A 14,706-nucleotide genomic window follows, 5' to 3' on the forward strand; every position below is an offset into this window, starting at 1 on the left:
CACACGTCAGGGGCGGAAAAATGGCTGCGGACCACGTGGGGGGGGAAATGGCCACGGACCACGCAGCAGGGCGGAAAAACGGTTGTGGACCACGCGGCACAGTGGAAAAACAGCCGCGGACCATGCGGCAGGGCGGAAAAACAGCCGCAGACCACGTGGAACGGGCGGAAAAATGGCCGCAGACCACGTGGAACGGGTGGGAAATGGCTGCGGACCACGTGGCACAGGCGTAAAAATGGCCACAGACCACGTGGAACGGGTGGGAAATGGCCATGGACCACGTGTCATGGCGGAAAATGGCCGCGGATCCGGTTCGTAACCCGAGGTAAATTTTTGTGGCCGGAGCTGGTCGCAACCCGAAAAGTTCATTAGCAGAGGCGTTCGTAACCCGAGATACCACTGTATTTGCAAATTGAACCATGCAAAAGTACACTCTCAGTTCCCAGTGCTTAAGGCACAACTCATCTCTCCTGAAAATACTGTCTTGTTTAAGAATATTATAAATGCTTTGCTTATAGTGAGATCAAGATATATATCTAGTAGCATATTTCATTTCAAGAATCTGGGTAGTTAGCCAGCCCTATAGGGTCCATCATCTGCCTCCTGCCCATCATGTAATAATACTCTATTGTAATGGTGTGGTCTCTTTGCAAGAGCCTGGAGATGGGAATGGGCCCCTGACTGGGTCCATGAAGGGGTCCCTAGATCTACAATCCTCCTGCAGTCTCCTTAGCCCTTGGGAGAGCCTGTTTGGTGTGTTGCCACCATCCATCTTATTCAAGTTCAAGGATCTCTTTGTGTTAGTTTAAATCACAAAGAGCAGAGTAGGAAAACAGCCCTACTTCTTTTTCTCAGTAACTTAGCTTGACAGGGCATGTTCTAAAGTTAAAGACCTCTCAGAGTGAGTGAAAAGTAAAGTTCAGTAAAGTCAGACTTTTTATTATGTATATTAAGGTTAAGGAACTAAATGATAGTTGAAGACAATGGAGAAAGGGACAAATTATCATGACTCCTGCAGATTTTAATTCAGTTGCTAATCTTCCAGGCAGAAATATGCATCCATACATACACACAACACGGATAAGGAATAAGGATGCAGACAAACAGCTCAGATCAATCTGTAACATAAAGAAAGCTATCATCTGCATTAGCTCCACATTTTCCTAGGTAGCTATTTTCTCTTGCTTCTCCAATTTTCCTCTGGGCTGGGCTGCTTTTCTTACTTGGCAGAAACTAGACTGAGAAGAGAGCCCCTTTCTTCTTGGGATGAAAGACAAAAGTTCAAAAGCAAAATTAGATTTCCCTCTTTTCTGTTTCAAAGCCCACCTGAGAGGGGGAGTTGAGCCTTCAACATTTGACTTTCCTGAGCTCTAATGGACTTTGCCCGCTATCCAAACTGACAGGTCAAATTCAAATTTCTCCTTAACGCTTTGGATGAGGGGGTTAGACTCTTAATATAAGGTAATGTTTGCGGCATTCAAAATACTGTGGAACTTATCATAAGAAAGAACTTGTTAATTTATCTGGTTCCATATACAGCAGAACACAGAGGGGAAATACCTGTATCAACAGATAATGAAGCATCATTCCCCTTTTGTCTGGCCATTGGCTGTGCTGTAGAGGACTGATGGGCAATGAAGTCCAACAAAATAACTTAAAACTATAAAAACAATACATTGCAGCATGCAGCGGTAGGAAAAAAAAGTAACTAAGTTGTAAAGCAGAGGTTGACAGCATTTGATGGCCAGAGGCATACTTAACATTTTTTAAGATCCTAAGGGCCACAGTGGGTAGGACAAAGATTCTAATTGGGTGGGGCTTTTTTCCTTGTTTCAGGAGTATTTTTAAAAAATAAACTAAGTTAAGCCTATTGTAGAACTTTTATGGCAGTTCTCATATGGCTTCTTTCTTTAATATGCTGAGATCACAAAGAAGGAGCTGAGGGCTGCAGATTCCTCCTCTGTTATATATCATAAATTTTTTTTAAATGGCAGATTTTAAAAAGTAGATTATGATTTTAAGGCTGTAAATGTAATTTTAAAAAATCTGCTAGAACATGAAAGTCATCAGACTCAACCACCTTTCATATTTTGATGAGATGGCCTGGATAAAGATCTCAGTGGAGATTCTTAAAGTTTAAATAGGTCTCTGGAGGTGGAACCATTTTGCAGGTAACTTGGTCCCAAACTGCAAGAAGGTTTAAGGATTAAAGCCAATACTTTGAATTGAACCCAGAAATGGCATAATTTTATTGACATAAATTTTCCATATCCATGAATAATCATGCAGCTATATTTTGTAATAGATAACCTTTTCTGGACCATTTCCATTCTTTCCAAGAGACATTTATAACTTTCTAAAGCCAGCCTCACATCCCCCCACTATTATAAGGCACAAAAGGAAAGACAGAGATAAATGGTCATTTAGATTCAGAAACCTCCTCGACCATATCCTCAGGTACCAATGACTGAAAACATGTATTAAAACAGGAAAAAACATTGTTCTGGACTTCTCTGCTTCCACTGTTATTTTCAGAGGATTTGAGTGACTTGCAATCATGCCACAATGAGCTATCAAAGATTCCATGAATCTTTCCCTAGACCCAGTTGCAAAAATTTATGTATCACTCATAAAGAGAGGTATTATGTAATAAGAGAGGAGGGGGGAACCCTTCTTTGTAACCAAAATAATGAGCTCTATTGGGTGTTTGTTTATACTCATCCTGAATCTTTTACCTGATTCAAACCTCCTTTCAGCTAGCTTCATGGTGGTAACATAACTCTTTACTTTCTTCTCATCTGTATCACGCCATGCGGCTGTTTCCTACATAGAGATCCTTGCCTGCCTGCCAGCCTGCCTAATCCTCCCTCAAATGACATCCTCTGGAGTGATTTGCAAATTCCGTTTCAAGGAACCATTTCCCAAGAGTCAAAGCCATATGTCATTTTATGTTTCTTAAGTCAGAAGGCATCTGTAACCAAGCTATTTTTGTTAAAGAAGGGTTAGTTTATTTTTGCCACTTGGGCTGTTTCTGTATTTAGTTGAGTATCAAAATTGAAAGTGCAGTGTGTAAATTGAAAGTGTGAAATGTTTGTGTGGCTTATATCATAATACTGTAAGATCTTATTTAATTTTGTTTTGTTTTAATGCAAGATTATGCCACGTTTTCAAACAGTGCTTTTTGAGTGCCTGTAGCCTCATTGCCATCATCTCGATCCCTCAAATATTGATGGCATGTAGAGCATCAGGAAATGGAATTCATAGGCCACATTAAATTACCGCAGTGTGCCACATTTCTAAAGAATAAGCTGTTAGTGCACATTGCCCAGTTGCTCCCACTTGGCTCTTCCTGCCAGTAGATACAGCTGACATGCTCCGGCCATGGTATATTTAGCAGTATGTATGAACTGGGAACTCCTGACTTGTTTCTTTAAGTCAAAGTCATAAGTTGTGGCTTCATCTTGGCTTGTGAATCTGCTTGTTAGGAGAGAGACAAGCCACAGTTCTCTGTTCACACTTAAGGCTAAAAAATAAAAGAAGAGTCATTTGGGTGCGTTAGCAGTCACATTCCAGATTGGAACTGCCAAGCTAAAACTGAACAAGCTGGTACTCTTAACGCCCAACGTGAAGAACATGAAGTCACTTCACAGTGGAAAATTCCTTCTCAATATTTTCTGGACAGCCACAGGAATTTTTAAGTGTCCCTATGAGGAGGAATCAAGAATGACTTAACTTGGTTCTGAAAAATTTAACATGTTTTTATACTTTAAACTATGCAAACCAGATAACAACAACATAAAAACTATTAACCAGTTCATAGTTTAATGGCCACCATGCACAACCAGGTCCATTGCCCTCATGTTTAGGTTGCTGTCATGTTTCAGGTATGGAGAGAAAGATTATAGCCTTCTTCCAATGTTACCAGTGGCTGGTACCTAATGTATATTGTCTGTGATTCAGGGGGTAGCATGGTGCAATCAAAACTAGTATCCGCTAATGCCCTAGTCTAGCCCTTTTTAAAAATTAAATTAATGGCCATCACTATCTGTGTTGTCGGTGAATTCCGTGTGAACATTGGTATAAAAAAGGAGTTCCTTTTATTGGTTCTGAAATTTCTCATATTTAACTTAAATGGATGAGCAGGAGGTCTAATATTGAGAGTAAGAAAAACTTACCTCTGTTCACACTCTCCATATCTTGCATGATTTATACACCTTTTTCCCATCTCCCCTTTGCCCACTTTCTTTCTAGGCTAACCCCTACCCCCCACAACCAATATAACATTTTGCTGTAGAGAAACATTTTCTTCAATTTTTTAAGTGGAGTCATCAGAACAGTATGCTGTTCAATTAATTATGAGAAAAATAACAAACCAGCAGCAACATTAAAAAATACAAAATGCTATGATATATAATAGATAGCTAAAATTGAAAACAACATCTGTAGAGAAGGATTTGAATAAATTTCAGCATAGAGACTAAACATTGGAATTTAGAAAACAACAAAACTTATTTTATTGTCTTTCTTCATTTGCTTCTGCTTAGTTTTAGAACACCTTCCTCTTAGCATTCTACTTCTTTCTCCTTAGAGTCCAGGTTGCTCTTTCAAAATTGTAGAATCAGTACAGAATAAAATTGGCACCTTAATCACTGGATATATTTGAGCAGTTTATAAGTTGTGTATTTTTCAGGTGCATAATGGTTCTAATTATGAAAATACAAGTGGTTTTTTTAACTTTCAATTCCATTTAAACACAGTGACCTAGCAAAATATGGGTCACATGCATCTGTCTAGACAGATTTTTTTAACTTAAAAAATTGTCTCTTAAACATATGCTACTTATATGTCTGTCATACTTGAGAGACAAAAACAGCTAAAACATCTGTGTTACAGCTGTAGAGAAGGAGGCTGTCTTAAAGCTGAGGATCTAACGTATTACCAGTCAGTATATTTTATAGAGGGGGAATTTGCCTTTGCATGTACATATAAAACTAAAGCAAGTTTACTTTTTAAGTTCACCATAACTCTGTCATTGCAGGCATTGCAGTATCTCACCAAAGCATACAAATGTGAAATCCAATCAGGAGACTGGGATAAAGATACTTTCTCTTTTAAGAAAGTAGCCAGAGATGCTCTAGAGCTTGCACATGGTATGTCCTGTATGAAAATGTTGATATAAGTCATGGCTGATTACCTATTTCTGAAGTTCCTTTTATCAGAACAAGCAATAAACATAATATGCCATATACCTCAATATAATTTCCAAGTTGAGGGAAGGGGAAGTGAGATGTAGCGACTATAGCTGAAGTAAACATTATTTTGGCCAACCTTGCCTGGGATTGGAAGCTAAGCAGAGTAGGGCCTGCTAAACCTTTTTGTTACACTGCCCTGAAAACTGCATCATTTTGACTAGGTAGTCATCATAAGTTGTGCTTGACTCAAGGGCATCTTTACCTGCTTTTCTTCTGCCACTTCAGAAAGAAGCCTTCACTCAATAAGCAGTAATGAAAAGGTTGAAATTAGAAGTAACTCCTAGCCTCAAAAAGTTGAGAAAAGAGCACACAGGTGCTCTGGAGACCTCTCTCATTATTAGTAACAGAAGTTACACGGGGGGGGGGGAATGGATAAAATATATAGTTACTCCTGATAACCAATACTCTAGCACACCAAATCAAGGTATTGAATAACTTTATTCTTTACTTTTTTCATTTTCTTTACTTAGGCCTTTCAGGTTTTCTAGAGTTTGCTGAGGTTTTAGAAACTGAAATCTAGTGTGATCACAGAGCTAAATGTTGGCATATTGACATCACTGCATAGAGATTTTGATTTGTACATGTTTCAACATCAGTTCCAAATCGCATTTTTAAAAAGTGGAAACAACCATTAACTTAGGCGATCCTAGTGTTCTAAGGCACAAGCTAGAAATGTAAATGACCATCTGATTCTGAAAATGATTGCATTACATTTGGTTTTCTCTTCTCATTTATAAGCCTTTATATGAAACTTAATACCATGATGTAACAATGATAGTCATGGATGTCCTGACAGGGCAGTTGACAAATATGCCTCATGACATTTCAGTGCAGATTCTGCCCCTTTTGTACTTGCATTGCAGTGTCACATGCAAATACTAAGATGCAGAGCATGCGTGTCTTCCCATTTTAATGAAACCTCAGCTTGTTGCAGATGCCCCAGTGACACCTCCAACCATCAGAAGCCAGTGCTATGCATTAAGGATGCAGAAGCCCAGAACATTGTGCTACCCCACAATGAGGGAAGTGGTAGATGTTATAGAGCAGACATAAAAAACTGGATATTCAGTGCTGCTTAGAGCTCACTGCCTTCATCTTCAGACTTTCTAACTTCAGAATACTGAGAACAAAATGAAATCATCTCTGTCCCAATTCAAGTTGCCACAGGTCCTGCAGTAATCAAAATCTTCTTAATCCTATTAAGGGGATGAAATAAAACAAATGGTTTGCATCTTATTCCATATTCTGTATTTGTTCAGTTGTGTGCAAAAAATAAATAATTAAAAATCCCAGCAGCTCTGAGAAGAGAGAGCATGGAAATGTGCACCTCCAAGCTCTATTGAGCCACAATGTTGGAAGGGAGGGAGAGAGGGGAGAGGAGAGGAGGAAGGCAGGCTAGTTTTACACCATAGCAGAGCTAGATATAAATAATCTCAGCTCTTGAACACATTTGATCGCAGAGATCTGGAGTTGTTGTTGAACTGACACAGGTTTCACATGCAGAAGATCAGAGTATGTTCGGTAGCTGTTGAATGCTCTGACTAGCTTAACTCGCTAGGAGTTAAAACCAACATGGGATGGGAAAGACAATGAAGTATTGTGAAAGAGGACATGGCTGATTGGAAGAATTACAAGGAGTATTCCACACTGTGGCCTTTACTTGCAGAATCCATATACAATACTGTGAAGCTGACACTTAGGTAGCCAAAACAGCATCATTTATGAACCATAGTGAAATATTAACTGGCATGATAGTTTGCACATTTTGTTAAAAGACAGGAAACATATTTCAAGAGCATTCAATGCTGGCTCTTACAGAAGAGGACAGGGTTGGCTGGAATTCTGAACAGGGCCATTGCAATGTTTTGCTGCAAGTATGCATTATTGTATGCATTATTAAATAAGATATGTAAAAATAAATTGTTGCATGTCAGCAACTTAGACTGCAACTTTAAACGTGATCACAGAGCTCTACATTCCAATGATACTTCTGGACCACATGTAAAATCAACATATTTTGGGGGGAATTATTGCTGTGGTGTCAATAATTCCTTTTGTAATAACAATTGCAGGCTATTGCCTTATTTTTAATGTTTGTATGGATCCCTCTTTTAATGAATTAGGAAGATTTTTCTCCCCAGAGAAAAGTAACTGAGAACTAAGTAGTGATTTATGATAATCATGCTCTTACTGTGATAATCACCCAATTTTGTTTTGCCTTTTAAAATTCCAGTGGCAATGAAATACAGCAAAATGAAAACTAATTACCAAGAAGCCTTGCCAATACTCTCTTCTGCTCGACTCAACTTGCGTGGTTTGGTAGCCAAAGCAAAGGTGAGACTGAGATGGGCTTCATTAAAGGGTTCTCTGGAACAGAGAGAGAGATACGGCTAATGTTTTCAAGAGCTAACTCTTGCACTCAACTTCCTGCACTCCAGATACCTTAGGAATATGAATCCCAGGATTTCTAGTTAGCATGGCTAGGACTGGCTAGGAAATTGGAGCTGTATCACAGCACATCTGGAGGGTCTTAGGATGGGAGGAACCGCATTACCTCTTCTTTACACTGAAAGGTGGGGTGGAGGGGCAGCCCTGTTTTTCATAATAAATCAGTTTGTGAGAACGGTACTAGAGTCAATAGCTACAAATGCCTTTCTGTTGTGTATCTCTAAAGAACAGGCTGCTTCTTAAGAAAGCAGTTTTGAATGACAGTTGCATTATGACATTTGCTGCCAGCAATACTGCAGAAACGCAATAATTAACAGTTGTAAAGAGAAGGGGTGGAATGGTGAGATGAGGAAGACATAACAGTGGAAGAACTCCTGGCACTGCTCCTTTAGGATATCTCTTAATGTGGTCTCCCATGAGAAAAAAGTAGAACCATTTGGATAAAAGTAGAAGTGAAACTCCCTGCGCACCTACAGAATTGTCTAATACTGGCCTGTTGAGACTAGGAAGGCAGATGACAAGAGGGCCCACTCTGCTCTGAGAGCTGAAACTACACTTCTTAGCCCCATAATCCCAGTCTGCTCTGACCTTTGGTTAGGCTTGCATATGACTTTGACTGAGAATGCACAAAATAAGAGAGGTTTCTGAGTTCTTCTCCAGCTTTCCTCAGTGTGGCCAGTCAGAAACTTCATGAAAATTAGTTGCCACAAGATTAACTCACAGAACATGGCTTCAGCTGCAAAAGATGTGAGAGTGCAGCATCCTTGCATTTGTTCATGATACATCTCATAGCTGTCGCATCCCATCCATTTTTGCCCAGCTGTCAAATGTTGCAGGCAGCAGATGCAGGTGACCTGCAATCTAAAGTTACAATGGAAGAGAAATGACACCTCTGAAGCTTGCCATAGTTTCTGCTCTTCCCTGTTACACTTGCTCCTCTTTATCCACTCGTCCAAGGGGGGAAGAGCTAACTGAGAATGCCTGATTCTCACTTCAGGCCAGAGGGGATGATCACTGCCACTGATAAGGCCTACTAAGAGGTCCTTGTCCAGCACTTCCATTATGGACCTTTTGGTGCCCAATTCTGTTATTTTTAAAATATGTTGTCTTTCATTCTTTTGAAATGCTCAGAACTTGGCTACTGAACAGTTTACAAAGACCGTGACTACATAAACAAGGAGATTAAAGCCCGGACTTTAAAGCATGGCTGCACAACTTGTAGACCCAGGACTATGTATGTAGTCTCCAGTGTCTTGGCTATGATCCTCAGAGTTCCCCCAAAGTTGTCAGCAAGCTGTAATTGATAGAAGGGGGAATTAATTATTAATTTTCAGAACAAATCTTATTAAAATCTTATTAACTCTATAGAGCAAATGTAATTTAATTTTGAATGTAATGTTTGCCCTGGCTTTGTCCACTGTTTCTTATAGCAAAGCCCATGGTATGTACTTCAAAGCTATGTGAGGTCTTCAGCCTGGAAAACAGTTTTGCACCCCTGCTTTACAGAACAGATTACTAAGTGCTAGTAATTCTGAAACTTATCCAAAGTGTATCAAGAAGACCTTATTGCCCAAGGCTTAGCACTGAAATCTCTCAAGAATGTGTTTTGAAAGCTAGCCCTACTGTGCCTTGCAATGGAGTTCTGTTCTTTTTTCCTCATTTTTTAGAATTTTTGTCTGACACAAATGTTAGAATCTGCTTCATTTGGCTTGCGGATTGAAAACTGACCTAACTGTTCCAAATAGATTAACACTGCATGGAGAGATGTTCCTCATTTGTCACCCACAGAGGAACACCAGCATGCTGCCTTTGGAAAGGGAATAATCCCGTGTAGACGCCATAAAGAAATGAGATCACTAAAGTTATGGAAATGATTGTGGTTAGAATTTTTTTTAATCTTGTGCCTTACTTAGACTAAAGTTTCCAGTAAAAATTGCTTGTAATTTTCTTGTGTAGCAAAATTTTGCAGATGCTGTGAATGGTGAAGTTTCCAGTGACCTTGCTGAAGAAGTGGCAGCAATGGAGAATTTGATGATGGAATTGCAAGAACTTAGCAACCAGCTAAGGAATCAGACTTGAGAAAAAGAAGATCCGATTTCTTGGAAAGACAGAAGGGCATGGCTGGCATACTTCTCTGGTTATAGCTTGTGCTAACAAGCATTCAGTAAATCAGATACCTAAAGGCACCTTTTAAATAAATACTTCTCCATACCTTACAGCTATTAATGGTTGCCAACACGGTTTTCTGGTCATATTTGTTCATTCTCAGTTATATGTAATTTGCATTGGCTTGGATTTCATGGAATAAATTATGACTGGTTTTTATTTAGAAGCCCTTTTTTTCTTTAAGATTAGTTCTTCCCCACTGCAAAAGTAGTTGGGTACTGCTCATAGTTATGCACTTTATGACTATGAACAATTGGAGAGTTCTGTTCATGGTAGAAGTGGAAAGAAAAGGGCTATTTGATTTGATTGTGTCAGCAGGAACATGGAAATATGGCAGGGGGGAATAAAAAATGGAAATGACAGCCTTCTGGAATATTTAAAGCAGGAGGACCAGTTGTGTTTTTCTTAGCTTGTGTTTTCCAAATGCAAGTGTTAACACACAAAGAATAGGCATCTTGTTCCTAGAACAAAGCAACACCTAGAGAGTAGCTTTCTCTGCTGCAGACCATGAACCTTCATAAGATCTTGCTGAGAAATTTTGCACTAACCATTTTCAAAGCAGAGGTTTAAGAGTACAGGACCACCTATGGCCTCACTTCCATAGGAGTTGTGTATGTGTGTGTGTGTTAATAAGCATGGGTCCAGCAACACCAACATCAGCAGCTTTGCCTGGGCTGGGGTTAGATGCTAGCTTTGTATCTTCAGTCATCTAAAAATGGAAGATAATATCTCCTTTGTTAGACTGGTCCATCACACTAAGTCCTGATACAGTTTGCCAGGGGTTAGCGTATGTGTTTGATATGTACTAAACCAATTGTGACTTACTTAACAAAAGATGGGTAAATTTTGATTTAGTGCAAGAACGTGCGACTTCCATCAAAAGTGGATTGGGTCAGGGCTGGTGGGGAATTTTAAGGGCAGTCTTGCCAAAAAAACATCTGATCTGGAAATCTATGGGAGCCGTAAAAGGGGTAGAGTCAGGCTGCATGCATCCCGTAGCTGTAGTTTCTGTAGCTCTGGCTTTGTGTGAAAACTCTTCCTTGCTTGCGTGATGCAATGATTCTACTTATTTATCTCTGACAATTGATCTTCTAAGATATATTGCTGCTGAATGTGAAAATGTTATGCTATTGTAATTAACAGCTATTAATGTATCCTCTTTGTTTAATCCTTTTTGAATGTTACAGAAATATTGGCTATAATTATATTTGTGGGATCAACTTTGTAACTTGGTTTTGCATTATATAAATAAGTAATTCTTATATTTGTCCTAGATTTACTATTTGTTCAGAGAATTTTGTATTCATATGCTGTCCAGTTATTGTAGCTCAGTTGCTTTTTTCTTTCATAGATCAAAGCCCACAATTTATATTGATTACTGAATTGTTCATTCTGTATCTTCTGGCTGGTCAGAGAGTGGGACTCAGCACACAATGGAAACTTGTCTTACTTTTAGTCTTGTTCCCAATGAATTTTGACATGGGATTTGTCTTTTCTGCATGGGCAGCACACTGAGTGGGTTTTGTTTTTGTTTACAATGCTTTTACTGTGATCCAAAATCTTTACTAGCAATTGTGGTATCCAAAATTGGCTACACAGTCCTAGGGCATCTGTAAGTATGCTGCTAGAATGGGATTACTAAGTGTGATGAGCGCATTTTGATGCTACATCACACATTATACAGTAGTAAGTTGGGGTGTACAGTACAAGGATATGTTGTACCTACTCTGTACTTTGTGTTGGACCATTATATTTGCTCAGCACTGGCAGAAGCTCTTCAAGGCCTAAAAAGAAATCTTATCTGAAATCCTTTTTACTAGAGAAGCCAGGATTAAACATGGATTGAACCTGATGAGGCAGGTATGCATGTTGCATGTTGCACTACTGAGCAGTGGTCCTTTCCCTCATTAGTGTCACATTGACATTTCTCATTTTTAGGTGCACATGCACACACTATGTACTTAAAGAAAGATGAGTGATTAAGCCTGAAATAATCTTATTTGCAATTAGCAAGCTTTTTTTTCTCCTTTTCTATTTGTCCTCAGCTTCTGGATGTGCTACAGTATTTTCCTGACTCAGGAAAGCCACATAAGACATCCTGCTATTTTATTTCGAAAATGGAAGTGAATAATTCCATCACAGAAATAGAACATCTAGCAACTGTACAGGAACAGTCTGTTGTAGTTCTACAGTTCTTTGATAATCTTGTGTTAAACAGGAGAAATCAAATCAGTGGAATTGTTAGTAAGATTAGTCAAATTATTTGGTTGTCTCAAAAACTGGTTTTAAATGCCTGTAATAACAGAAACATGCTTTGTAAAACTGCTGTAATGATGGGTTGGTCATGAAGGAAAGTAGAGAAAATATTTGATAATTTAATCTAAAAGGTGCTCTTCCAGTACATCCACTTTCCAGGTGTTTAGGACTAAGATGACACACCTCATTTTTATGAATGCTTAATACAAAACTAAATTGGTTAGGAATCAATATATAGATGCAAATATCTATCCCTCTAACTTGTTTTTAATCACTTTGTGTGCCTGGTTCTTAAAGTACATGAGCATATCCTGGCATGATATCCATAGGACTCTTGAGATGCACTGTGGATTTTGACTTGACATTTGTGAACCTGTGCAGCAGCATTCATACTGTGTTAACTTTTTGTGAATAATTAGATCATGAAATATGCATTGTACGTGCAATTAATTTCCAAAATGACTTCAAGATATTCTTAGGATAAAAAGTCTGAAATATTTAATGAAAATTAGTAGAAATTTGTAGAAAATTAGTAGGAAATACACTTTATGCTCTTCCCCTTAATTGAAGAATTGAGGCTAGTATTACAAAATTTCAACAGCTGAAATTGAATATATTCCTTTGCAATATAGGAAGCCTTCTCCATGAATATTTAAAATAATATATAAATAGTTCAATCAACAAGAGATTCAGGCATGATTCAAATGTTGTAGTACTACTCATTACAGAAACATTTTTGCTGATCGTTCCTGATGATACTAATAAAAGGCTAGAGATACTGTAATGCTAGTTTTTATTCAGTACCTATTCTTTGGGGCTAATAATAATTGTTCAATTTGGATTTTGAGCAAATGTTCCTATAAGTTGATTTAGTTTGTTGAACAGGATGCAGAATGGGCATCTTTTTAGTTGTTAATTCTTAGAAAGGTATATTAGATTTTAGTGGGTTTCATAAAGCTTTGGAACCTTTTGCTTAAATAAATAGTAGTCTAAGTATTAGTATATTGACCAGAAAAAAAAGTACAACAAAATGTGATCAAGGCAAAGCATCTGAAACATTCTTTATAGCCAACAGTAGTAGTAAAATTTCTTGCCTGATTCGATTCCTGTTTTGTCTGAACCACATTTTCTTTTAACGTGACTGACTCTTTTGGCTTCCAGATAACAGAGAACAGGAAATGACAGTCACAAAGGTGTCATAAAGGTGGTAGACTGGTCCCCAGCTAACTGGAGCTACCTTAGTTTTGTTATCTGGTGCTGGATCCCTTGATAAATCATTCACCTTTAGATAGTGTTAGGCTAGGCACATTGTGCAAACATTCCTGATATTGTTTGCAAAAATGATGATGTTTCATAATCATTGGTGAACTCATTTTTTTTTAGTAAAGTTCCAACAATAGAAGTATGTGTTATGTAAGTCTACAAAGGAAGTAGGACCATTTCCTCTTTATTGTGATATAATGGTTTTAAATCTTTCTCACCTCTGCCAGGAATAGGCATTGAGCATGATAGTTGGTAGGTCATTGATGCACAAAAGTTTTAAAGGGGGAGTGGAAAAATGTGCAAGAATATGGCTATTTTTGTAATTTTACATTTAAAAACACATCCATGAATAAAAGCAGTTGTTCAAAATAGTATTGGTGAAGAAATTGACCCACAAAATGGATTTAATTAAATGTATATAGCATACTTGCATGATGTAATTTCACTCTATTAACAAGCCATTAAAAGCCCAAAATAATTTATTGAAAAATTGCCATTAATTACTCATGTTTGAAATCTGCAGAACATGGTGATTTTTTCTTCTGGAAATGGAATCTAACTTTGTAATTCATAAACTATTGAATAGCTGTTTGTCTCTGAGGTTAATATATTTATTTGAAGCTTTTAATAATTTTAAAAAGTAAAAGCAAGTTATCACGAACATGGTTAAAGAGAACTTGTATGAAAGGGGTTCCCCCCCCCCATTTGTTCTTATATGAAAAAGATGTTTTATATTGCGTTAGATGAAAAACCAAACCAATGGGCAGGTAAGAACTCAACATTTACTATCAGCTTTATGGCAAAAGCAGTATAATCCTGCCAACAAACTCCTCCATCTTACTATAGGTGTGGGGAAACCCATTCATCCAATTTTGCAAAATATAACAGATTTATTTCTGTTTACCATGTCTGAGTTTGCTCTTCAAACTGAGATCAGTAATCTCTTAAAATGCTTTATATGTTTGGTTCCCTTGCTTGTTGAATTGCTTTGTGTATCTATCTTTTCCAACACTGTGATGTTTACATTCTGAGTTCTTAATAAAGTTCCTGGGGAAGGGTGCAGAGCAGAAAGGAGGAAACTGTAGTGTGTAACTGTCCCAGTTCCTGAGCAGTAAAAGACTTCATCCTAATCATCATAGGACAAAGTGGATCACAATCTTACTAGACTCAGGTTTTTCCATTTCCAGAACTACTTCCTAACATGATTTGGTGAGTTCTATTTAGAGCAGAGGCAGGGAATCTGTGGTCCTTCATCATTCATTGTTGATGGAAATTGTAGAGCATCATGGGTTCATTAACATTGATGCGAAGCCTGATCATA

At 38.1% G+C, this 14,706-nt stretch overlaps 1 protein-coding gene across 1 annotated transcript in view; it reads left to right on the forward strand.

Annotated features, from left to right (window-relative positions):
- The window catches only part of TTC27 (tetratricopeptide repeat domain 27), a 93,842-nt gene extending 79,386 nt beyond the window's left edge, over nucleotides 1–14,456 (forward strand). Inside the window, exons 18-20 of the mRNA XM_088144819.1 lie at nucleotides 5,039–5,150; nucleotides 7,486–7,586; nucleotides 9,657–14,456. Coding sequence (XP_088000945.1) covers nucleotides 5,039–5,150; nucleotides 7,486–7,586; nucleotides 9,657–9,779 — 336 coding nt within the window. The 3' untranslated portion in view covers nucleotides 9,780–14,456. The remainder of the gene's footprint in view (nucleotides 1–5,038; nucleotides 5,151–7,485; nucleotides 7,587–9,656) is intronic.
- The last annotated feature ends 250 nt before the right edge of the window (nucleotides 14,457–14,706 follow it).

Source organism: Python bivittatus, unplaced genomic scaffold (genome assembly GCF_059951505.1).
Source record: "Python bivittatus isolate LINGU-HERP-01145 unplaced genomic scaffold, Pbiv_v1 ctg000020_np1212, whole genome shotgun sequence".
Lineage (NCBI taxonomy): Eukaryota > Metazoa > Chordata > Lepidosauria > Squamata > Pythonidae > Python > Python bivittatus.